At 46.7% G+C, this 25,719-nt stretch overlaps 1 protein-coding gene across 2 annotated transcripts in view; it reads right to left on the bottom strand.

The window, feature by feature from the left end:
- Mmd2 (monocyte to macrophage differentiation associated 2) overlaps positions 1-4,745 on the bottom strand; it is a 52,888-nt gene extending 48,143 nt beyond the window's left edge. The window contains exon 1 of one of the 2 annotated variants that reach the window (XM_052754183.1): positions 4,537-4,745. Coding sequence is in view for 1 of the 2 variants with exons in the window: in XM_052754182.1 (XP_052610142.1) it covers positions 120-169 (50 nt within the window). In the remaining variant the exon portion in view is untranslated. Of the gene's footprint in view, positions 1-119; positions 372-4,536 lie in introns of those variants that run through there. The other variant, XM_052754182.1, reaches the window with a different exon arrangement.
- Positions 4,746-25,719: the final 20,974 nt, after the last annotated feature.

Below are 25,719 nucleotides of genomic sequence, written 5' to 3'. Positions count from 1 at the left end.
GTTCTAGCCCCGGGCAATGGGGTTTGTGTATCGAGCCCCGTTCTCCAGGCAGTAGGAACAGGAAAGAGGGGCCTCAGCGCCCTGACCCTTGTCTGCCACCCCCCAGCTCCGCTCCTCACCTTGCATATTTGGTTTTCTGGAAATCCAGCAGCCTGGCCAGAGTGAACATCGCCGCGGTTCCATCAGCGCCCAGCCCCGGGCTGGGACGTGGGAACGCAGGGAGTCGCTGCAGGAGGCGCAGCAGGTTGGAAGGGCGTCGGATCCTACCGCAGCTCCAGGGCCCCGAACAGACCCGATCGGCTGCCCCTGAAGCCCGAGCCTGGAGTCTCGGGATAGCAAATCCCGAGCAGATGGTGGCGGGGGCGGGGCGGGGGCGGGATATGGGGCGGGGGGGGGGGGGGGGGACGACGCTGCCAATCGTGCGACTGGGAGGTCCCCTCTCTCCCGTTAGCGTCTCCCCGTGTCCCCTCCACCCCATCGCTTTTCCAGCAAGCATAAGACAGCTTGAACTAGACTGAACCGCCGCTGTCACCGCTTGTCATCCAGGCAGCGCTTCAAGCCACAGGGGACGCTTGGGGACCGGACCAGGTGGCACCCTCAGTCTACTTGTTGCTGGCTCTTACCCCTGTGCACCTCTGAAAAGCCTGTCAATCCTGAATCCTTCCTACTACCCAGGACTCTGTGACTCTAGGAATTGTCTGTCCCCACACACACCCTGCCCGAAGACGGGGACACTCCAGCAGGTCCAGGATCTTCACCCCCAAGTCCATCTTCACATCTTCAAACTCCAGCTTTCCTTTTATTGTTACTTTATTCCATTTTAATATTTTAAAACATTTCATTTTTATTCTATGTGTGTATGCGTGCATGTCCGTGTAAGGGTATGTGCAGTGCATGTGCCTGGAAGTCCGAGGTGTAGGATCCCCTAGACTGGAGTTTCTGGCTGTTGTAAGCCAAATGAAGTGGGTGCTGGGACTCGAACTCCAGTTCTCTGGACCAGCAGCAAGCACTCTTAACCGCTGAGCAATAATCTCTCCAGTCTCCTACATTTATATTATATTATGTTATGTTATGTTATGTTATGTTATATTTATTATATTATATTATTATATTAATCATGCACGTGGAAGTCAGAGGACAACTTGCAGGAGTTGGTTTTGTCCTAACACCATGTATAACCTGGGGCCAAAATTCAGGTCTCAGGTTTGGCGGCAAGCACCTTGACCTGTTGAACCAGCTCACCAGCCCCCAAATTCAGCTTTCTGCTTTAGGGGACCTTGTCTGGAGGACACAGGAATGCAATCTGCCTGTGGAAATTTTGAATACCCCTGAGGGAGCTGCTGGAGGAAAGATGGTCTTTTGATTTTCAACTTGATGGGATCCAGAATCACCAAAGATACAACATCTGGGCATGTTTGTGATGAGTTATATTGGTTAGGTTGAGGTGGGAAGGACTACCCTAATGTGAACTGTACCTTTCCCGGGGCTGGGGGATAGCCTTGAATAAAAGAGAGAATTCGAACTCAATGCCAGCATTCCTGTCTCTCAGCTTCTTTTTGTTGTTGTTGTTTTTTAAGACAGGGTTTCTCTGTGTAGCCCTGGCTGTCCTGGAACTCTCTCTGTAGACCAGGCTGGCCTCAGACTCAGAGATCCACCTGCCTCTGCCTCCCAAGTGCTGAGATTAAAGATATGCACCTCCACCGCCTGGCATCTCTCTCTGCTTGACAGACAGTAGATGCAATGTGACCAGATGGGTCCTCAAGTGGATGAGAAGTCCTCTCCTCCTCAATCCCAACAGCTTCCCCAGCTTGAGTCCACAGTTTCCTGAATCTTTTAGTTAATTTATTTTTACCCAGTGCTAGAGAGCGAACCCCGGCCTCAGCACATGCTGGATGGACACTCTATAGCTAAGCTACAACTCCAATCCCTTTTTTATTTTTTATTTTGAGACAGTCTGGTTAAATTGCTCAAGCTGGCCTTGAGCTCACTCTGTAGCCCAGGCTGACCTTGAACTTGCAATCCTTGTACGACTTCAGCCTCCTGAGCGGCTGGCATGTGTCTGCACTGCCAGGCCTCCTCCTTCTTAGAACAATGTTTGTTTGGTGTCCTGTCGATTACTGAGAAAATGCCACCCACACCCTCTGCATCCAGGGAGCCAGAAGAAGAAACAAACTGACAAAAGACTGCCTGAATCACCTCTGCTTTCCACATGCTGGCCCAGAGTGGGCACACATGGCCCTGTCTGGGCAGGACCAGAGGGTTAGCGGTAAACGATGGGAGGAGATCGCGGCAGGAGTGGCAGGAAGTGGGAAGGGGGTAGGGGAGAATGAGAACGCTGAAGGAAGAGGCAGAAGGCAAGACCCTGGGGGACTCAGGAGATAAGGCCGGCCAGCCTCAGAGGTTAGCTTAGAAGTTCAAGAAGATGTCTAACATAGTCATCCCAGCACTTGGGATACAAAGGCAGGAGAGGCTTAAGTTCAAGGCCAGCCTGGACAATTTAGTAAGATCTTATCTCAAAGAAGAAGAAATCAAAAGAAAGCAGGACATATTACTCCAGTAGAACACCTGCCTAGAATCTCCCAGTGAGGGACTGGGAGCATGGCTTATCAGTAGAGGGTCTATCTAGCATGTGTGAGACCCTGAATTTAGTTTTTTGGAGAGAGAGAGAGAGAGAGAGAGAGAGAGAGAGAGAGAGAGAGAGAGAGAGAGAGAATGAATTAACAAAAATGCCACAATGAAGCTCACTACTCTTCATGCTAACTTCAAAAACAAATTTTAAAAATGAGGCAGAAGGAATGGCTAGAAGGCCTTTGCACAGGTAAGGAGAAGGCATGTTTGGCTATATATTTATGTATCCTAGTTGGGATGAAGCTGCGTGTTCATTTGCAACTCATGGTAAAATTGAGTAACAAGGCCAGATATGGTAGTTAACGCCTGTAATTCCAGCATTCAGAAGGCTGAAACAAGAAGGTCTTGCATTCGAGACTAGCCTGAACCTCATAGTAAGACAAGGACAACCACGAAGGAGCAAAAACCCAGAGTGAGGGACTGGAAAGACAATTTAGTGGGTAAAGTTCTTGCCATGCAAGCATGAGGACCTGAGTTTGAATCCCTAGTACCCATATATAATCTGGGTGTGATGATATCATCTATAATGCCAGTTCTGGGGATACAGAGACAGTGGGATCCTGGGAACTTTCTGGCCAGCCAGCCTAGCCCAGGTGGTAAGCACCAGATCTGATGAGAAACTTTGTCTCAAAGAATAAGGTAGAGCCTTTATTCCCAGCACTCAGGAGGCAGAGCCAGGTGGATCTCTGTGAGTTCAAGGCCAGCCTGGTCTACAGAGCGAGTCCCAGGACAGGCACCAAAACTACACGGAAAAACCCTGTCTCAAAAAGAAGCAGAAGAAGAAGAAGAAGAAGAAGAAGAAGAAGAAGAAGAAGAAGAGGAGGAGGAGGAGGAGGAGGAGGAGGAGGAGGAGGAGGAGGAGGAGGAGGAGGAGGAGGAGGAGAAGAAGTAGTAGAAGAAGAAGAAGAAGAAGAAGAAGAAGAAGAAGAAGAAGAAGAAGAAGAAGAAGAAGAAGAAGAAGAAGAAGAAGAAGAAGAAGAAAAGGAGGAGGAAAGAATAAGGTGGAGCGGCTAGAGATGGCTCAGTAGTTAGAGCACTTGCTGTTCTTGCAGAGGGCCAGGGCTGGTTCTCAGCACCCACATGGTAGTTTACAGCCACTCTTAACTCCAGTTCTAGGAAATCTGGCACCCCCTTCTGGGCTCTGCGGAAACCAGACATACATGCAGTGCACATAGGTACATGCAGTCAACACACTCACATGCATAAAATAAAAATAATAAATTTTAAAAAGAAGATGTGAAGTAATAGAGCAGTGGTTTTCAACCTGTGGGTCATGACTCATTTGGGGGTTTAACAACCCTTTCACCGGGATCACCTAAGGCCATCCACATATCAGATTTTATATTACAATTCATAACAGTGGCAAAATTACAGTTATGAAGTAGCAAGTATGAAGTAGGAAACAGCAAGAAAATAATTTTATGGTTGGGGGTCACCACAACATGAGGAACTGTATTAAGGGGTTGAAACATTAAGAAAATTAAGAACCACTGCTCTAGAGGAGGACACTCAATGTTGACTTGTGACCTCCATGTGGATACACACACACACACACACACACACACACACACAGTGAGCCAGGGTTATGTGGCCAGAGTGGTATGGTATGAATGGGGGATACTGGGATCCAGGGGAACCAAGACATTCCTAAGGGACACAGCTCATGGAGACAGGCTATATGCATTTGAATCTCATTGTCTATACTCTGAGTTCACTGTCAAACACAACTCCCAGAAACTCTAGTAACTTCTACAGACCTCGAGGAGACAAAACCCAACAGACACAGGGAGAGGTAAGCCCCACGTCGCACAATCCTGGGCTGACCCGCTGACCCACGTCTCTCCACGTCGCATTAACACCTGTCTGTCTCCCAGCAATATCTCTGCCCGGCCCTCAACCTCAACTCACAAGATTCCTGCTGAACACGGCCTGCTCCTCCCCGATCACCTTTCTCCCCAGAGAGTCCAGGCCGGATCCCAAGTGGCCACTGGTAGCCACAGTTCCCAGGAGGCTTGAATCAAACCTCTCCAAGGCTGTGTCCTCTTTGCCCTGGGCTGTTTGTCCACATGCGCTGCTGTCCATCTTCAGACAAGTCTTGGCAGTGGGCTCTGTGGAGACCGGTAGGAGACCCCTGGAATAAACTGCAAGTCTACAAATGGATTTCCCCCCGCTCTATCAGCTAAAGAAGTTGAATAAAAAATAAGTTACTATTTTTACTGCTGGGATGTGGTTGTTATGGCAACAGAGGGCCTGACTCTTGCTCCAGAGTGGGGGTTGGGCTATATTTGAGGGAGAGGAGGGAGGAGGTGGCTGGTAGGGTGGTCAGCAGCAGGGAGAGGAGCCTGAGGACCACAGGCTTGCCCTCTACACATTACAGGGACTCTCGACCACAAATCTACATCTTCAGAGTTCCTCACCACTCTACTTCCTTCCTTCCTTTCTCCCTTCCTGTCTTCTTTCCCTCCTCCCTTCCTTTTCTTCTTCATACTTTTGCAGTGTTGCAGATTTAATCCAGGACTTACATGTGCTACCCAAGCACTTATTGACACAGGGAGGCTGGAGTACTGAAAGAGGAATTCTGGCTCAGTGGTAGAGCACCTGCCTAGAATCCCCCAGTGAGGGGCTGGGGTGTGGCTCAGTGGTAGAGCACCTGCCTAGAATCCCCCAGTGAGGGGCTGGGGTGTGGCTCAGTGGTAGAGCACCTGCCTAGAATCCCCCAGTGAGGGGCTAGGGTGTGGCTCAGTGTTATACATCATATTTTAAGCCCTAGTTTTCATCTCCAGCACTGCAATAAATAAATAAATGAATAAATAGAAAGATGACAGATAGATAGATAGATAGATGGATGGATAGGTAGATATTTTTAAGAATAATAGAAAGGAGCCACATAAGTGACTGGATGGATAGGTAGATATTTTTAAGAATAATAGAAAGGAGCCACATAAATGACTGGTACTTAAATTTATTTGTTGAACCAAGGAACAACCAGTTTTTAATTGCCCCAGTTATAGCATATATTGTTAAGCAAAGCTTGTTGTCAGTCTGGGGTACAACTGTGTGGCACAGCCTTCACTGAGCATACAGGACACCCTGGGTTTCATGCCCAAACCTTCCAAGAAAACCTTCCTTGTAAGGTGTTACAGTGACACTGGAGTCCCCTATTTTGACAGGTCTCTTTGACCCTAAAGCCACCTGCACTGTTCAATCAACATCAATTCCCCACTGACTGTTCTGACTTAGGGAAGTGAAGGAGAGACGCAGGGAGTCCCCACCACCCTGGCTTTCTAACTTTTCCCTGGAGGCCCTGCCAAGTCCTTAGCATATTCTCAGAAGGCCAGACTCTGCCATCCTAGAACTTCATGACACCTTCTGACCTGCTGCTTCTCTTCTTTCTGGTGACTTTAATCCACAATCCACGGGTTCTAAATGGGCTAGGGCAGCCAGGAAGAGGCACAAGGATGGTCATCTATAACCTAGATGTAGGATGAAAGAAAGGACGAGGACCAGGCATAATGTCGTGTGCTGGCAAATCCTGGCACTCAGTAGACTGAAGTGGCGATTCAACTTGAGGTCAGCCCAGGCTACATAGAGAGATCCTGACTCAAAAAGCAGAATATAAAGGCCATAGGGCAATTGCAACGAGTTTGTTCATTGGTTCAGTTAGTAAGCTTCAATGTCTGTGTCTTACCTCGCTGTTCATGTTTGTTTGGCAGTTTTGAGGGTGGAGTCCAGGGTCTGATGCACGATTGGCAAGCACTCTACCACTGAGCCACACCCAAGCCCCTCACTGGGGGATTCTAGGCAGGTGTTCTAACCACTGAGACACACCACCAGCCCCTCACTGAGAGATTCTAGGCAGGTGCTCTACCACTGAGCCACATCCCAGCCCCTCTCACTGGGGGATTCTAGGCAGGTGCTCTACCACTGAGCCACACCCCAGCCCCTCACTGGGGGATTCTAGGCAGGTGCTCTACCACTGAGCCACACCCCAGCCCCTCACTGGGGGATTCTAGGCAGGTGCTCTACCACTGAGCCACACCCCAGCCCCTCACTGGGGGAGTCTAGGCAGGTGTTCTACCACTGAGCCACACCCCAGCCCCTCACTGGGGGATTCTAGGCAGGTGCTCTACCACTGAGCCACACCCCAGCCCCTCACTGGGGGATTCTAGGCAGGTGTTCTACCACTGAGCCACACTCCAGCCCCTCACTGGGGGATTCTAGGCAGGTGCTCTAAGAACCCTTCAAGTACTTGTCTACCTGTCTACAGACATTAGTTCATGTATCATTTCAGCAAACAATGATGTCATTCGATCAAAAGGCAAACATAGCAGCTGATGACAGTAACGGGGAGCCATGTCTCACCCCAGCTGACCTCCTACAGACTCCAGACTCTTCTTCCAGTGCCTCGGTCTTTCTGTGTGGGCAAGGTCTCCATCTGGGAACTGTTCCTTTCCTGTGGGACTCACAGGTGGTTCAGAGAGTCAGAGCTGGTGGGAGCCACCACCTAGGGACACACACAGGTCTAAGGAGGGGGAGGGACTATCAAAGATAAACAAAACTGATGTGGTCAGGACAGATTTTAATCAGTAGCAACTACTGCACAGGACGAAGTCCAGCAAGGACTGAACGCAATTTGGATTTGGACAGAGGTACCTAGGAAGCTGTGGGTTTGCTTTTGTTTTTGGTATGTGGTGTGTGTGTTAACTCAAATATATGTGCATGTGTGTGCACACTTGTGGAGGCCATAGATCAATGTCAGAATCAATGCTTAGAATCCAAATACCATAGTTTGTTTTTCTTACATTTATTTACGTATTCTGGGGAGAGGCTAGCATGCCAGAGTCCAGGTGTGGAGGTCAGAGAACAACTTGTGGGAGCTGATTCCCTCTTTCCATAGATCAGGTTCCAGGATTCTAACTCAGATCATTAATCTTGATGGTAAGCACCTTCACCCACAGAGCTATCTTGCCCTATCTTGGTTTTTGAGTCAGGATTTCCCATTATCATGGAGTCTGGCAGTTCAGCTAGTCTGGCTGACCAAGGAGTCCCAGGCATTCTCCTGTCTCTACCTCCCCGGAGCTGGTGTCTCTGCTGACGGGGCCAGAACTCAGGCCTTCGTGCTTGTGCAGCAAGCACTCTGTGGACTGAACCATCTCTCCAGCCCCTTACCTTCTTCTCTGATTGATTTTCACAGAGCTGAGAGTGAAGCCAGGACTTTAAACAACCAAAATACGCATCCCACCACCAACCTGCTCCTCTTGCCCTTGTTTTTCAAGACCCAATTCTGCTATGTAGCCCAGGCTGCCCTGGTACTTAAAGTCTTTCTGCCTTGACCTCCCGAGTGCTGGGGTCACAAGGGTGGGCCACCATGACCAGCTAGCTCTGGACATTGTAAAGGTGAGGAATAAGGTACTCCTGAGACCCCAGAACTCGGGAAGTGGAGGCAGGAGGATGAAAAGTTCAAGGCCAACTTCGATGCTACAGTAAGTTTAAGGCGAATTTGTGAACTACATAAAATCTAGTCTCAAAAAAAAGAGTTGTTTCTCAAGAAATGGAAAGACAAAAAAGTGAGCATCAGGGAAAGAGCTGGGAGGAGGATCCATGGGATTGGGGTGGTGGGGCGCCAGAACTGAGGCTGAAAGGGCTTTGGCCTCATGAAGCTCTATTGGTCTGCTAAAGGCTTATCGGTGTTGGTAGCTGCTGTTCCTGTGGGATGGAACAAACTGCATTCTTTCACAGCCTTGACCTCTCTCTGGCAGGCCCTTTCAGAGTGCCTGGGTCGTCCCAGGATGTGGCCAATGAGCTGGGTGTCCCTGTGAGACCCAAACAGAGGCCAAGATGGGGAGGGGACTCACAGGAACCTGGCTGGGGTTCCCTCAAGGACTTTTTTTGTGTCAGGGGCTGGCCTGGGTGGTGAGAGATGAGAGGGACGGAGGGAGGGAGCAGGACAAAGGAAGGAAGAGGGAGAGAAGGAGGAAGGAAGGAAGAGAGGGAGGAAGGAAGGACAGAGGGAGGAGGGAGGGAGAGAAGAAGGAAGGAAGGAAGTGAGGAAGAAAGGAAGGGAGGGAGGGAGGCAGGTGGGCTGGCTGGTTTCTCTGCCTAGTTTTGTAAGGAAGCTAGCCAGGCCAGGAAAAGGCAGCAAGGTGAAAAAACAGAAGAAAATGGGGTAGAAGTGGGTGTGCTGAGTGGGCAGAGGGGAAAGACAGCCTGGGAGAGCATTCAAGTGAGGAGGAAATATAGAGACGGCAGAGGAGATGGGAGGAAGTGGGGAGACAACTAATCAATGACAGGAAAATAGACTCGGAGAGGGGAAGCAGATAGTTTGGGGGGGGAGAAGTAGAGGGCTGATGTTTTATTATGAGTCTGACAAACATTCTGACTTTTTGTATACTTGCTGTGGGAGCCAAAGATGCTATGAGTGAATGTGTGAGGAGTGGGTGAAATCCTTAGTGAATGTGAGGAGTGGATGGAGTCCTGAGTGAAAGTGAGGAGTGGATGGAGTCCTGAGTGAAAGTGTGAGGAGTGGATGGAGTCCTGAGTGAATTGTGAGGAGTGGAGGAGTCCTGAGTGAAAGTGTGAGGAGTGGATGGAGTCCTGAGTGAATGTGTGAGGAGTGGATGGAGTCCTGAGTGAAAGTGTGAGGAGTGGATGGAGTCCTGAGTGAAAGTGTGAGGAGTGGATGGAGTCCTGAGTGAATGTGTGAGGAGTGGAAGGAGTCCTGAGTGAATGTGTGAGGAGTGGAAGGAGTCCTGAGTGAATGTGTGAGGAGTGGATGGAGTCCTGAGTGAAGGTGTGAGGAGTGGAGGAGTCCTGAGTGAATGTGTGAGGAGTGGATGGAGTCCTGAGGAAATGTGTGAGGAGTGGATGGAGTCCTGAGTGAATGTGTGAGGAGTGGATGGAGTCCTGAGTGAATGTGTGAGGAGTGGAGGAGTCCTGAGTGAATGTGTGAGGAGTGGATGGAGTCCTGAGTGAATGTGTGAGGAGTGGAGGAGTCCTGAGTGAATGTGTGAGGAGTGGAAGGAGTCCTGAGTGAATGTGTGAGGAGTGGATGGAGTCCTGAGTGAATGTGTGAGGAGTGGAGGAGTCCTGAGTGAATGTGTGAGGAGTGGATGGAGTCCTGAGTGAATGTGTGAGGAGTGGAGGAGTCCTGAGTGAATGTGTGAGGAGTGGGTGAAATCCTGAGTGAATGTGTGAGGAGTGGAGGAGTCCTGAGTGAATGTGTGAGGAGTGGGTGAAATCCTGAGTGAATGTGTGAGGAGTGGAGGAGTCCTGAGTGAATGTGTGAGGAGTGGGTGAAATCCTGAGTGAATGTGTGAGGAGTGGAGGAGTCCTGAGTGAATGTGTGAGGAGTGGGTGAAATCCTGAGTGAATGTGTGAGGAGTGGAGGAGTCCTGAGTGAATGTGTGAGGAGTGGGTGAAATCCTGAGTGAATGTGTGAGGAGTGGAGGAGTCCTGAGTGAATGTGTGAGGAGTGGGTGAAATCCTGAGTGAATGTGTGAGGAATGGAGGAGTCCTGAGTGGATGAGTATTATTGACAAGAACAGATGCCTCAGACCCATGGGAATTGCCAAAGCCCCCCTCTGGTCAGAGTCCTGATGCTGATAATGAGTGCAAACACTAGCAGCTACAACTTTCTTCTCCAGGATGCCGGCAACCTGAGGCTCTCCTGCAGAGACCTCCTCTCCAGACGAGCTCACCCCTCCCCCAGGCTGGACATGATACACATTAGGAGGTTCCAGGTTGTTCCAGTGTGGGTACTGCTCCACCAGAACACGTACAGCCCACCTGATCCCAGCCTTTCTGAGTGTGTGTGTGTGTGTGTGTGTGTGTGTGTGTGTGTGTGTGTGTGTGTATGTGTCTGTGTTCTTTCTGCATTCTCTCACTGCCCCAGTCAGGTTTTTGGGACCAAACCATGCTGGACCTACAACTTGCCTGTTTGAAAGTGTCTCACAGAGTGAAGGCTGATGTAAAACTTACTGCACATCTCCTCAAGTCACCCTCAGAGTAACAACAGCCATCCTCCTACCTCAGCATCTCAGGGGCTGGGTTACAGGCACCAGCCACCACACCCAGCTCTAGTTTTGTCTCTTGTAGGACTTCAGAGGAGTGGAATCATGCCTGTATCGGAGGGGTTTTGTTTTTGTTTCATTTTCTTTTACATTTCTTTATTTGTTGTGTGGGTATAATACATTTGCATGTGTGTGCCATGGAATCAATGTGGAGACCAGAAGACAATGTTCAAAAGCCAGCTCTCGGGGCTGGAGAGATGGCTCAGTGGTTAAAAGCACCGACTGCTCTTCCAGAGGTCCTGAGTTCAATTCCCAGCAACCACATGGTGGCTCACAACCACTTGTAATGAGATCTGGTGCCCTCTTCTGGCCTGCAGGGACACATGCAGGCAGAATACTGTATACATAATAAATAAAAATAAATCTTTAAAAAGCCAGCTCTCTCTCCCCACCAGGTGGATTCCAGAGATCAAACTCAGGTCGTCATGGGGCTTGGCAGCAAGCGCCTTTACCCTGCTGAGTCTTCCCACTGGCCCCTTGTTTTCTTTTGAGAACATGATCTCACTATGCAGCCCAAGCTGGCCTTGAACACACTATATAACTCAGGCTGCCCTCGACATTTCAGTGATCTATTGTGGAAGAGGCAAAGATGTGTTACATTTGTTAATGCTACATTTGTTTAACAAAGTGAGGATGTGTGTTTAATTATGTAAAGGTGAACTGTATCGATTTTATTTGCCTACCTAAGGCACTTGATTGGTCTAATAAAAAGCTGATCGGCCAATAGCAAGGCAGGAGAAAGGATAGGCAGGGCTGGCAGGTAGAGAGAATAAATATGAGGAGAAACCTAAGCTCAAGAAGAATGAGAGTACCAAGCTGGTGGGGCACCCCTTTAATCCCAGCACTCGGAAGACAGAGGCAGGCAGAGCTCTGTGAGTTCGAGGCCAGGCTGGTCTACAGAGTGAGTTCCAGGACAGGCTCTAAAGCTATACAGAGAAAGCCTGTCTCGAGAAAAAAAAAAAAGAAGAAGAAGAAGAGGAGGTGGAAGAATGAGAGTAACGGGAGAAGGAGAAGGAGAGAAGGAAGGAGACACCTGAGACCAGAAGCCAGGCAGCCGCCAGCCAGATAGACCCGAGAAGCTGAAAGTAAGATATACAGAAGTAAGAAAGAAAGCCGGGCAGTGGTGGCACACGCCTTTAATTCCAGCACTTGGGAGGCAGAAGCAGGTGGGTTTCTGTGAGTTCGAGGCCAGCCTGGGCTACAGAGTGGGTTTCAGGAAAAGGCGCAAAGCTACACAGAGAAAAAGAGAAAAAAAAAAAAAGGAAATAAACTCTAGGGCAAAAGGTAGAAAGAGAAACAGGTTAATTTAAGTTAAAAGAGCTAGCCAGTAGAGCTAAGCTAGGCCAAGCATTCAAAACTAATGATACATCTCCATGTCATGATTTGGCAGCTGGTTGGTGGCCCAAAAGAAAAAGCCTGGTACAGTGATCCTCCTGCCTCAACCTCCCAAGTGCTGGGATCACTAGGAGTAGCCACTACCCTGGGTTAGAATCACATACTCTCTACAGTGTGGTGTCTTTGGGACCCAGCAGGCAGTAGGTAGAAGTTAGTCCTTCCCTCTCCATCACTGGTACTCCAGAACATGGTGTGCCATGCTGCTCTGGAGGAGCAGGTGGTGTTCTCAGACAGCTGCAAAGCTTCTTCTGAACATTTATTTCTTTGGGGTTCTGCAAAAAGTCAGAGGGTGCTGGAGACAGGAGAATGAAAGGAAATTCCTCCAGAAGCTTCCTTAGAGTGTCGTGTCAACTTCCCTGGAGATGCAAGAATAAACATCTACTTGCCCCACCCAGGAAGCGGATGACAGACCCAAAGTCATGATCCTGCTGAAAAGGAGCCTGCGAGCTTCTCTTGGGGTCGCCATTTTGCCACTTTGTCAGATGGGTTGACCTCAGCATGCTGGAACTCTTATTCTTGAGATAATAAATGCTCTTGTTAATGGCACACGTGTCTGGTGGTCTTTGGGGGGACTTCTCATGGACCCTAACAGAAGCCACCACTCCCTTCTGTACCTCCTTCAAGGCAGCACTGGGCCTCCACACGCCACATCACCCCCTCCCCAGCACCAAAGGCCAAAAACACTCACCTGTACCTGGAATCAGCCTACGGGATCTTGAAGTCTGGGGGCTCTGGAACGAGGTGAGAAAGGGACTTTCCAGATTTGGACTGGGATGGCCTCGTTTGTAGCAGGGGTTTTAATTTTAGGCAGATGCTGCCAGGAAACAGGTGGGATTTTTTTTGTTCTGTGTTAACTTTTTATTGCATTGAGTTATTTGTCAGGGGTAGGGGGTTGGAAGACAGCTTGTAGGCACCTGTTATCTTCTTCCACGATGTGAGCATTAGAAGCAGAGCTTGTCATCAAGCTTGATGGCAAGCAACTTCATCTCAGCCAGTCCTGGTTTTCTTTTCCTTTTTATGAAATAGGGTTTGGTGCAGCCCAGGATGGCCTCTGATTCCCTATGTGGCCTAGGATGATCTTGAACTCCTGATGTTCCTGTATTGGAATTGCAGGTGCACATCACCATCACCCAGTTTTGCCTGGTTTTGTGAATGCTAGGCAAGCACTCTACTAACCAAGCTGCAGGCCCAGCCCAGCTTTCTTTTTCTAAAACAAGGTGTTGCTACATAACCCAGGCTGGCCTTGAACTGGAAATCCTCCTGCCTCAGCTGCCCAAATGCTGGGATTATAACCTTAAACCATCATGCCAGGCAAACATGTAATTCCCCTCCCCTCCCCTTTCTTCTCTTATTTAAAAAAAGGGGGAGGGGTAATTATTTGATTTCTGAGTCAGGGTCTCACTGTGTTGCTCAGACTGGCCTTGAACTCACTTTGCAGCCCCAGCAGGTCGGGAACTTGGAATCCTGCCTCCACCTTCTGCCTTTCCTGTGATCCTGGGCTTATACCACTACTCCTAGTTAAACTGGGCGGTGGTGGCGCACGCCTTTAATCCTAGCACTTGGGAGGCAGAGGCAGGTGGATCTCTCTGTGAGTTCGAGGTAAGCCTGGGCTAAAGAGTGAGTTCCAGGAAAGGCTCCAAAGCTGCACAAGGTTGAGAAACCCTGTCTCAAAAGAAAACAAAACAAAAAAAACACCAGTCTTAGCTCCTGCTGTGTTCGGTGCTGGAGCCATGGCTCCGTGCTTAAGAGACTGGCTGCTCTTCCAGAGGACCTGCGTTTGTTTCCTAGCACCCACATGTTGGCTCTCAAATACCCAAAACTCCAGTTCCAGGACCTTCTTCTGACTTCCAAGAGCATCAGGCACATACATAGTACACAGATATACATGTAGGCACATATATAAATAAATGTAAATAATTGTTTTTAATGTTCAGTCCTTAAAATTCTGGGAACTGACCGTGAGACCTGACATCCATCCCTCCTTGGAGCTCCTGCCTGGGTGGTCTGGGTGGCTTGAGCTACTACTGCCTAAAACAAACCCTAGCCTAGGAGGGAAGTCACAGTTCAACAATATCCTGGGCCATGGTGCCCCCTGGTGGCCAGTAGTAAAATCACACTACGTCGATTACAGATAAGAATAAGACCCATAGTTTATTTAGAGCAGTATTTCTCAACCTGTGGTTCCCAAGACCCTTTCACAGGGGTCACATTTCAGGTACTTACATTACACATATCAGGTACTTACATTACGAGTCATAACAGTAGCAAAATTACAGTTATGAAGTAGCAATGAGAATAATTTTATGATCACCACAATGTGAGGAACTGTGTTAATGGGTCGTAGTGTTAGGGAGCATCCACAGGACTGTCACTTTAAGGAACTATCCACCAAAATGCATCATATTAATCAATTTAATTGTCATATCATGCAATAGTTATGTTTTCCTTTATTAAGATGTTCTCAGATAGCCCCAGCTGGCCTTGAACCCCCTATTCATGACTCTTACCTCCCCCTCCCAAGTGCTGGAATTATAGGCCTGCACTGCCAGCGCCAGTTTATATGATGATGGGGATAAATGCCAGGGCTTTGTGCATGCTAGGCAAGTGGTCTGCCAACTGAGTGCTATTTCTATTTTAAAGATTAATGCTACAAATCAAACCCAGGGCTTCACACAGCTAGACAAGCACTCTGTCACTGAGATAAATTCTCAGCTCCCCCTTTTTTTCAGTTGGGAGGAGTCTAATTATGTAGCCTAGGCTAGCCTAGAAATCATTATGTACTCAGACTAGCCTGGAACTCATGAGCACTGGGAGTGCAGGTGGGCATCACAAAGCCCACTTTAGGATGCCCTGCTTTTAGAAAGCCATGCCCAGCTACCCTGTGCCAACAGCCTCCAATCAGCACTCACCTGAGCCCTCTCCTTCCCAAATGCTTTTCTGTTCCACTGCCAGCCTATGACCCGGGCACATTGGTAGTCTCCACAGCAAGCTTGGAGAAAATGACAATTGCTTGTGCTCACTTCCATTTCCACGTGTGTGTGTGTGTGTGTGTGTGTGTGTGTGTGTGTGTGTGTGTGTGTCAGGAGTTCAAAGCCAGCCTCGGCCATATAGTGGAACGGAGAGGGAAAGGGGAGGGGAAGAGGCTGCATTAGAATGGCAAAGGCTGGGGGGCATTGTCAAGGGACCCAAACACCTACTCTTGGGTTTTTAAGGTGGAGATGCTGTGGGGTTTTTATTTACTTTTAAATTCTTTTTTATAAATAATATGACATTTACTTATGTACGTATGTATGTATGTATGTATGCCTTGTGTGTATGCCACAGTGCATGTGTGGAGGTCGGAGGACAACCTGCTGGATGGACTCTGTTCTCTCCCTCCACCATGTGAATACCGGGAAGTGAACTTCTAAGCAAGTGCCTTTACCTGAACCATCTTGCTGACCTGACTCTGTGTTTGGGGGGGAAGGGGGAGGGACGGAAGGAGGGGAGAGAGATGGCGGGGGTACATTGCCACAGCACACCTACAAAGATCAGAGATTTTGCGGAAGCAGTTCTCTCCTTCCACCTTTACATGCGTTCAAGGGACCAAACTCAGACCTCCAGGCTCCTGTGGCAAGCTCCTACACCAGGCAAGGGCGATCAGATTTGGGTTTTTCAATTTGAGAGGGCTCCAGGTAGAACTATGGTCAGGTGAACAGTTGGCTGGAACATTCTGCAGCTTGAAGGATCCAAATGGATAGAACGAAGATCCAAGTGGGAACAAAAACATAATGGTGACCCCTGAGTACTCATGTGACCTTCTGTGAAGAACAACATTTAAAATGTGTGTATTTCTGTGTTTGTGTGGGAGTGAATGGGTGGGTATGTGTACATGAGTGCAGGTACTCAAGGAGGTCAGAAGAGGGCGTCTGACCCTATGGAGCTGAAGTTAGAGATGTTTGCGAGCTGCCAGACCTGGGGGCTAGGAATGGAACTTGGAACAGAGCAGCTTGGTTCTTAATCCCAGAGTAGGAGCCATGTCCCCAGTGTTCCTGGCTGTGAATCTTGACTGAAAGAATCTTCCTCTCTGACCCATGCTACTGCTTCAATAAAGAACCAAGACGGTATTCAAAGCCACAGGATCAAACTAGCTCCCTAGGGAATCCATGGAGAGGAAGTGTGATGCCTAAACTGTGGGAAAATGGCCATCACAGAAGCTTATCCATTGGGAAACGCTATTTTAAACACAGGAGTACATCTGTATAGTGGACTAGCAAGCAAGAGGTAGAAAGAATACGTTCAATAGGAAGTGGCCGGGAAGGGGAAGGGCTGTAGCTCACTGGTAGAGGCTTGTCGGGTATACAGGAGGCCCTGAGTTCCCTCCCCAGAGTGGAATAAACCAGGCAGAGAGCCATGCACCTGTAAGTCCAGCATTGAGGAGGTGGAGGCAAGAAGGTCAGAAGCTCAAGGCCAAGCACATCATGGTGGCACTCATCTTTAATTCCAGAGGCTGAGGCAGGAGGATGATGACTTCAAGGTCAGTCGGCTGGGGATAGCAAGTTCAAGGTGAGGCAAACAAGTGCAACCCCAGCACTTTAGAGGTACAGATACAATCAGGAGTTCAAGGTCACCGGACGTGAGAAATGGCTTAGGGGTTCAGAGCTCTTGTTGCTCTGGCAGAGGACTGGGAGGTTCCTTCCCAACACCCGCATGGCCACTCATACCATTTGTAACTTCAGGGGATCTGATGCCCCCTTCTGACCTCCACAGGTACTGCACACATAGTGCATTTACATATATGTAGGCAAAACACTCATATACATAAAATAATACTTTTTAAAAAGAGTTTGTCAATGTTGTATTTACATATCTATATCTGTATAAAACAATGATTATAAATGTTTGTTGAAAAAGGAGAAGTGCAAATGTGAATTTAACCAGAAGTTGTAGATTTTTCAACACTGTACACAAACTCCTTTGTTACAAATAAATATTTATGCTTCTAAAAAATAAAAAATAGGCCTGGAGGTAGTGGCGCATGCCTTTAATCCCAGCACTCAGGAGGGAGAGCCAGGCGGATTTCTGTGAGTTTGAGGCCAGCCTGGACTACAGAGTGAGTTCCAGGAAAGGCGCAAAGCTACACAGAGAAACCCTGTCTCAAAAAAAAAAAAAAAAAAAAAAAAAAAAAAAAAAAAAAAAAACAACTAAATAAATAAATGAAAAATAAAAGGAGTTTGATATCATCATCAGCTACAGGGGGAGTTCAGAGCCAGCCAGAGCTATATGAGACCCTATCCCAAAAACAGAAAGAAAGGGAGGGTGCTGTTTACCTTTATCAGACTGGCTGTGCTTTTAGACTACTGGCGCCCCGCTGCTAAGGCCATATGGCTCTGTTGTTGCCGCTAAAAGTAGCTTTAACTAAATTTCTATTGTTCTAATGAAACTCAAGATTCAAAGGCTAGAGTGGAAACCTGTGAGCTCAGAGTTAGAGTAGCAACTAGCTAAGTCCCTCTCTTAGCTGGCATCCCAGAAGCCTCTCTCCTTCCACACCACCCCAACAAAAAAACCTACTGTGCTTCTTTCCACTACTTCCTGTCAACCAGTTTCTAACCCCACCTCTCTGAGCCCAGGGCAATTTTATTTAATTAATAAAAATGCAACGCATCTTTATATAGTTAAACAAATATTCCACAACAGGAGGGCCGGAGATACGGCTCAGTAAGTAAAAGTGCTTGCCCTACAAGTCTGGTGATCTGAGCTTGACATCCCATAACCAACAGTAGAAGGAGAGAACTGGCTCCCCAACATTGTCCTCTGACCTCCACAGATATCGTAAATCAGTCAGTAAAATATAGATTCATTCAAAACAAAAACAAACAAATCCAAAAAGAGCAGTGGCCACCAGCCTTACCCAGCCCCACCCAAAGCTCCTTTGTAGAGCAAGCAAGAAAAGCCAGTCCCCCAGCCCCAGCCAGGCTGCGTGTCCCTCAGCTCCCCCCGGGCCAAAGCCAGCTTTAAGGACAGGGGCTCCATGGTTTTGCCCCACGGGACTGATGTTAACTTCAGTGGAAAGCACTGGAGCATGGAGAACAGTAAGCCAAGGAAAGTTCTTCTTTGACAACACAGAAGACAAGAGAGCTATGCACTTGCAGTGGGCTGCCCCCACTCCGGGAGCAGAAATAACCCATGCGTGGACTTGGCAATGCTCCCATGCTTCCCCAGACCCAGCATCACTAGATCTCAGGAGCAGATAAATCCTCATTAAAAACTTTGACTAAGCCAGTGGTGGTGACTCACACCTTTAACCCCAGCGTTCAGGAGACAGAGGCAGGCAGAGCTCTGAGTTAGAGGCCAGCCTGGTCTACATAGCGAGTTCCAGGACAGCCAGGGTTACACAGAGGAACCCTGTCTTAAAAAAACAAAAACACAAAGGCTTTTGCCGCTAAGCCTGAATACCTGAGTTCAGCCCCTGGGACTCACTAGGTGGAACAACAGAATCGATTCTCACAGGCTGTTTTCTGACCTCCACGGGAGCTCCATGGCACAGTAATGTCTGTGTACAGACAAATAAATCAAGTCAAATTGGGAAGGAGGAAAAAAAAGAATATTAAGACAACATGCACTTCACTTATTTTAAGAGCACTGGGTAAAATTGGGCAGAGTTGTACACCTGTAACCCCAACACACAGGAAGCAGACAGAAGGATTTCAAGTTCAAGAATAGCCTGAGATACACAGAAAAACTGAAGGCCAGCCTAGGATACACAGAAAGATCCTATCAAAGCCAACAAACAACAACAGAAAGAAAGGAGCTGGAGAGATGGCTTAGCAGTAAAGAGTACTGGCTGCTTTTTTTTCAGAGGACCCCTGTTAGATTCCCAACACTCACTGGGCAGCTGACAAAATGTCAGTAACTCACTTCCAGGCAATCTGACACCCTCTTCTAGCACCAGGCATGTACAAGGTATAAATACATACATGCAGGCAAAACACCCCTACACATAAATGTGTGAAGAAAAAAAAAAAACGAAAAAAGCCAATGTGCAAGCTCAAAAGTAAAAAGGAAGACAGGAAACACTACTGAATTTCACAGAAAATGTAGAAGACGCTGCAGAGATAACTCTCCGTGGGTGAAGTGCTTGTCTTTAACTCTAGTGACGGGGAACTCACTGGCCAGCTAGCTAGCCTAACAAAAATAGTGAGGTTCACTGAGAGACACTGTTTCAAAAAATAAGGTGAAGGGCAATAAAGGAAGATACACAGTATCAGCTCTAGCTTACACATACCCAAAAACAAACAAATAAAAAATAATAAAATGCAGAAGATGTTGTAACTTTTAGATGATTGCCCAGAAGAGACACTGGCATAAAAACCAACAACAGTCAGTCTTCCAGACAGTGAGAGCTGGCCCGAAGAGCCCTCCTGTTCTCACTGGCAGCAAACAGACATACCAATATCAGGGCTTCTAGTTTGTTTGTTTGGTTGTTTCCACTGCTTGTTTTGTAATTTTGTAATGCAATTTTTGTAACCCCCTTTCTTTAATGTTCTTCGTGTAAGCTTCTTTACAAAGAATGTCCAAACCTCTAGACTACAGTGTTTTGTGTTTAGAAAGAGCATGACTCCAACAGCACAGATTTTATTCTCATACAAAGAATTTTCCCCACAGTTGAACAGAGGGCCTTGCACCTATCAGGTAAAGGTTCTACCACTGACCTGGATGCTAGTTCTGTTTTGCATTCACAGATGTTGTGGTCTCAAACTGTTAGGCTCAAGTGATCCTTCTACCTCAGTCTCCAGTATTGCTAGGATTACAGATGTGTACCACTGTACATGGCCATTTGGTTTCACATTAAAAAGAGAAGATTGGCCCTCTGTGGTGGCTCTATCTGGAAGGAATTATAGAAGAAATATTGGAAATTGGCCTGGTCACTTCCCCATGCCCACTCAAACATCTGCTGGGCTGGATTAGGGATGTTTATGCCTTAGATTTGTGAGATGTGTATAAATGTTTTTTTTTATAACTATGCTAAGACAGTTATCACCCTGAAATTTTTGAGACTTACAACATTATGAGTCAGGTGTTATGGTTCCCATCTGTAATCTTAGTACTTGGGAGGCGAAGGCAGAAGGACTACTCTGAGTTCAAGTCCAGACTGGGCTACACAGTAAGTTTCAAGCCGGCTGTGGTGACAAAGTAAAGCCCTGTCTCAACCAACCAAATCAAACTAGATCAAATCAACATTATCAAACTAGGAAGAACACCAAAAGCAAAAACTGAGAAGCAGGTGTGGTGGTGCACACCTACAATCCCAGCACTTAGGAGGTGGAAACTGGAGCAGCAGGAATCTTGGCTAGCTTGGGCTATGAAACCCTGCCTGAAAATGAACAATCCAACCAACATGGCCTTAGCATTCTTATAATATATATCTATATAGATATCTATATAGATATAATATATAGATATATATTATATCTATAATGGATTTCAAAGAAAATCCATTTTTTAAATGTATGCATTAAATTCTATGAATTTTTAAAATCATACAATTACTGTGGTTACACATGTGGTAATGTTATTACAAAATAATACAGAAATGTCAGAGAGGAACCAAGGACAGGAAGAAATAATGGCAAGCTAGAGAGAAGAACTAAAAGATAAACATGTTTGGCAAATAAGTCATCATGTGGAAGAACTAACTTTTTCATATGACAAAAAGCAATGAATAACTAGAAATGATCTGGAAAACCTGAATTACAATTTGAGTGTCCTTGTGAACTTACAATGTTTCTCAATGTATACGGTCTAGCTATATATGGAAATAAGTATGTATAATTATTTATTTATAAACAAACAACAACAAAATCTCATCAGTTTTATTCTCAGGCTAGGGAAACAAGCCTCAAGTTATACACATATCCTGAGAACTTAGTTTCCAGTTACAACAAGAAAATTACTTTATTATTAAAACACACACACACACACACACACACACACACACACACACACACACACACAACAGACAAACAAACAAACAAAAATTTTGACTAAATCCAAAAGAGCACTAAGGCCCAGAAAGGTATGCTAGGAAGCCATACTGTTGTTATTAAATTTTTCACTTTTTTGTTTTGTTTTAAGACAGGTACCTCTCAAGTACCTCAGGCTGACCTTGAATCTCTAATCCTCCTTTCTAAATTTGTTTGGTTTGTTTCAAGCCAGGGTCTCCCATTGGTCTGTTGAGACAGAATCTCATGTAGCCCAAGCTAGCTCATCCTCCTGCCTCAGCCCTATGACTGTTTGGATTCTAGACCTGGGCCACCACACCCAGCTGACAGCTAGGCTTAAAAATAGTGACACCTATGTGGCACACACCTTTAATCTCAGTACTGGGGAGGCAGAGGCAGGTGGATCTCTGTGAGCTCAAGGCCAGCCTGGTCTACAGAGAGAGTTCCAGAACAGTCAGGGCTACACAGAGAAACTCTATCTGGAGAAACAAACAAAGCACCAAACAGGGCGTGTTGCAGGGTGTAAGGGGTGGTCTCAGTGGGTGGAGCTCTTGCCTAATGTGTATGAAGCCTGGCTTTCATTCCTGCAACCTCATTAACCAGGTGTGGTGGCACATGTCTGTAATTCCAGAACTCGGGAGCCTGAAGCACAAGAATCAGGAATTCAAGGCCAGCCTGGGATACATAGCAAGACCCCTGCCTTAAAAAAGAAAGAAAGCGGGGGTGGGGGTGGGGGATTGGGGTAGAGAAGGAAGGATGAAAGAAAGAAAAGAGAGAAAGAAAAAGAAAAAAGAGGGGGAAACCCACTTTGAACATAAGACTTAAAAAAAAACCAGTTTATTTTTCAACTGCATTATCAAGGAAAACCCTGGAGGCCTGGAGAGGCAGCTCAGCTGGAGCACCTGTTCTTCCTAGCTTGCTCAAAGCCCTGGGTTTGATTCCCAGCACCACATAAACTCATAAAACTGGGTGTAGTGGTCACATCTACATTCCCAGTCCAGTGGAGGCAAGACAATGAGGAGTTCAAGGTCATCTTTATCTGCATAATGCTTTGGAGGCAATCAGGCAGTAACTGAAATCTCAAAATAGACAACAGCCCTGTGTGGTGGCACAGGCCTTGAATCCCAGCACTCCAGCTACAGAAACAGACAGACCTGTGTGAGTTTAAGGCCAGCCTTGTTTACACAGTGAGTTCCAGGCCAGTCTGGGCAATATAGTAAGACCCTGTCTCACAACAAATAAGTAAATGGATTGTTTAATTGAAGCAAAATATGGCTGAGCAAGTGGTGCAGGCCTACAATCCCAGCACCACTTGAGACAGATGGGAGGAGGGAGTGTTCAAGGCTCGTCTGTGTAATAGATAATGCTGAGCTTCCTGGGCGATGCCAGTTCTCCACTAGAGAATCCAGGCCACCCAATTCCGGCTTTTATGTGCCCATGCGTTTGTCATTTCTTCATCCCCTTGCCACAGTAGTTAGGTCAATCCCTGCACAGCAGTTAAGCATGCTTCAAATAATTTCCAGGTGCTGAGTGAGGTAGAGGAATTTATTCCTTTTATTGAAAAGGCCATCTTGGTTACTTCCATGGCATTCACGCCACCGTTGCACCAGTGAGCATGCCGTCCATGCCTGACCTCTCATTGTTATAGCTCGTAGGGTTCACAGCTGGTAAGACTGATGATTACTTGCCTACCCAGGTAGTGCGCATAGGACCTTCCAACTCTGCAAGCTAGCCAGCAGGAGTGAAACTTCCGGGTCAGTACCACAGCTGGATTCCTCCATGCTCTATGACTTGACCGCATAGTATCTTCAGCGAAAGAGGTATTCCCATCCAGCTCTGGAGGGTAACCATTGGCAGTAGCCTATCATGTTTGGGGGCCTTTTGACTTCACTGTCCAACAACTCTGAAAGAGGTGACTCATTCCCAGCACTGGGCTTTTTATTTTGAAGCCTGTGGTATCAAGTAGGACTTTGCTGCCCTGTTACAGGTTAACTCCATTTAATTCTTTTTATATGTGTATATCCGTATAATGCGGGGAGCTTCTACAGTAGTGAGTTTCCATACAGCTTTTTCTAAAATTTCTAGTATTAGTTAGCCCTCCCCTTATTCCCTCCTCTACCTTGAGCTCCCATCCCCCACGCCATTTAACCCTTCCTGCTCTATTATTCCCTTTTACCTCTTTATACTACTACATTTCATCTCCTCTCCCATGAAAGCCCCACTCACGGCCCCTTACTAATTTCCTGATTCCTGTGGGTATTCCAAATGAAACACACATGTCTAAAGATTTGAAGATAACATCCACAAATGAAAGAAAACATGTGATGTTTGTCTTTGGGGTCTGGGTGACTTAGGATGATTATTTCCAGCTGGGTGGTAGTGATGCACTCCTTTAATCCCAGCACTCAGGGAGGCAGAGGCAGGCAGATCTCAGTGAGTTCCAGGCCAGCCCAGTCTATAGAGTGAGTTCCAGGATAGCCAGAACTATACTGAGAAAACCTGTCTCAAAAAACAAACAAACAAACAAAATAAATAAATAAATAAATATGAAAACAGAATGATTATTTCTAGCTCCATTCATTTTACCTGTGAACTTCATCGTTTTTATTTTTCTTAACAGTTGAATAATATCCACTGTGTAAATGTACCACATTTTCATTATCCATTCATTAGTTGATGGGTATCGAGGCAGTTTTCATTTCCCATCTATTAGGAATAGAGCAGTAATGAACATAGATGGGCAAATAGCTTTGTAGTAAGATAAGAGTCCTTTGGGGGTATGCCCAAGAGTGATAGAGTTGAGTCACATAGTTGATCTATTTCTAGCTTTTTGAGGAACCTCCACACTGATTTCCATAGTTGTTGTGAAATCTTATTTTAAGATGCATTACATTTGTTTATGCTGTGGAACATCTGTTTAATGATGCAAAGATGTGTTGCATTCTTTTATGTTGCATTTGTTTAACTCTGTGAAGCTGTGTTACTGTGCCTGTCTAAAACACCTGATTAATAATAAATAATAAGCCGGGCGGTGGTGGCGCACGCCTTTAATCCCAGCACTCGGGAGGCAGAGGCAGGTGGATCTCTGTGAGTTCGAGGCCAGCCTGGTCTCCAAAGTGAGTTCCAGGAAAGGCGCAAAGCTACACAGAGAAACCCTGTCTCGAAAAACCAAAATAAATAAATAAATAAATAAATAAATAATAATAAACAGCTGAACTGCCAATAGCGAAGCAGGAGAAAGGATAGGTGGGGCTGGCAGGCAGAGAGAATAAATAAGAGGAGAAATCTGGGAGGAAAAGAAGAAAGAGCAAGAGAACAAGGAGGCGAGGATGCTAGGGGCCAGCCATCCAGCCACCCAGCCACCCAGCCAGCCATGGAGTAAGAGTGAAAGTAAGATATATAGAAGTAAGAAAAGGAAAAAGCCCAGACGCAAAAGGTAGATGGGATAGTTTAAAGTTAAGAAAAGCTGGCTACAAATAAAGCCAAGCTGAGGCTGGGCATTTATAATTAAGAATAAGCCTCCATGTGTGATTTACTTGGGAGCTGGGTGGTGGACCCCCAAAAGAACAAAACCCAACAACACATAGTGGTTGTACCAGATGAACTCCCACCAGCATCAAATAAGAATTTCCCTTTCCCCACAGCCCTGTGAGCATATTGTTATTGTTTTGTGTATAAATCTTAGCCATTCTGACTGGGGGTAAGATGAAATCTCAGATTTTTTTTTTTTTCGAGACAGGGTTTCTCTGTGTAGCTTTGCACCCTTCCTGGAACTCACTTGGTAGTCCAGGCTGGCCTCGAACTCACAGAGATCCGCCTGGCTCTGCCTCCCGAGTGCTGGGATTAAAGGCGTGCGCCACCACCGCCCGGCGAAATCTCAGATTTTTAATTTGCATTTCCCTGATGGATGTTGAACTTTTAAAAAATATCTCTAGCTGGTTTTGTTTTAACCTTTAGGAATGAAACCCTTCATCATCTTTGTTTTGAAGACAGGGTTTCTCTGTGTAGCCATGGCTGTCCTGGAACTCACTCTGTAGACCAGGCTGGCCTCCAATTCAAGAGATCCGCCTGCCTCTGCCTCTTGAGTTCTAGAATTAAATGTGTGCACCACCAAGCCCGACTCAACTCCATGCCCCCCCTTTTTAAAAAAAGATTTATTTATTTATTTATTTATTTATTTATTTATTTATTTATTTATTATGTATACAGTGTTCTGTCTGCATATACACCTGCAGGTCAGAAGAGGGCACCAGATCTCATTATAGATGGTTGTGAGCCACCATGTGGTTGCTGGGAATTGATCTCAGGACCTCTGGAAAAGCAGCCAGTGCTCTTAACCTCTGAGCCATCTCTCCAGCCCCCCATGCCCCATTTTTTAATTAGGTTATTCTCTTGATGTGTTTTTTTTTTTCAGTTCTTTGCATGTTCTAGATAGTAACTCTCTGTCAGATGTATAGCTTCTAAAAATGTTTTTCTCTATTCTGTAGTCTTTTTTCTTCAATGAATGATGTCCTTTGCAGTAAAGAAGTTTGTTAGTCTCTTAAGGTTCCATTTATTAATTGTTGGTTTTAATGCCTGAGTTACTGGGGTCCTGGTCAGAAAGTCTTTCCTTGTGCCAATAATGTTGGTTGGATTTAAGGCCTGCC

Source organism: Peromyscus californicus, unplaced genomic scaffold (assembly GCF_007827085.1).
Source record: "Peromyscus californicus insignis strain IS unplaced genomic scaffold, ASM782708v3 Scaffold_2__1_contigs__length_46816999, whole genome shotgun sequence".
Taxonomy (NCBI): Eukaryota; Metazoa; Chordata; class Mammalia; order Rodentia; family Cricetidae; genus Peromyscus; species Peromyscus californicus.
This window is presented reverse-complemented; position numbering and strand designations above follow the sequence as displayed.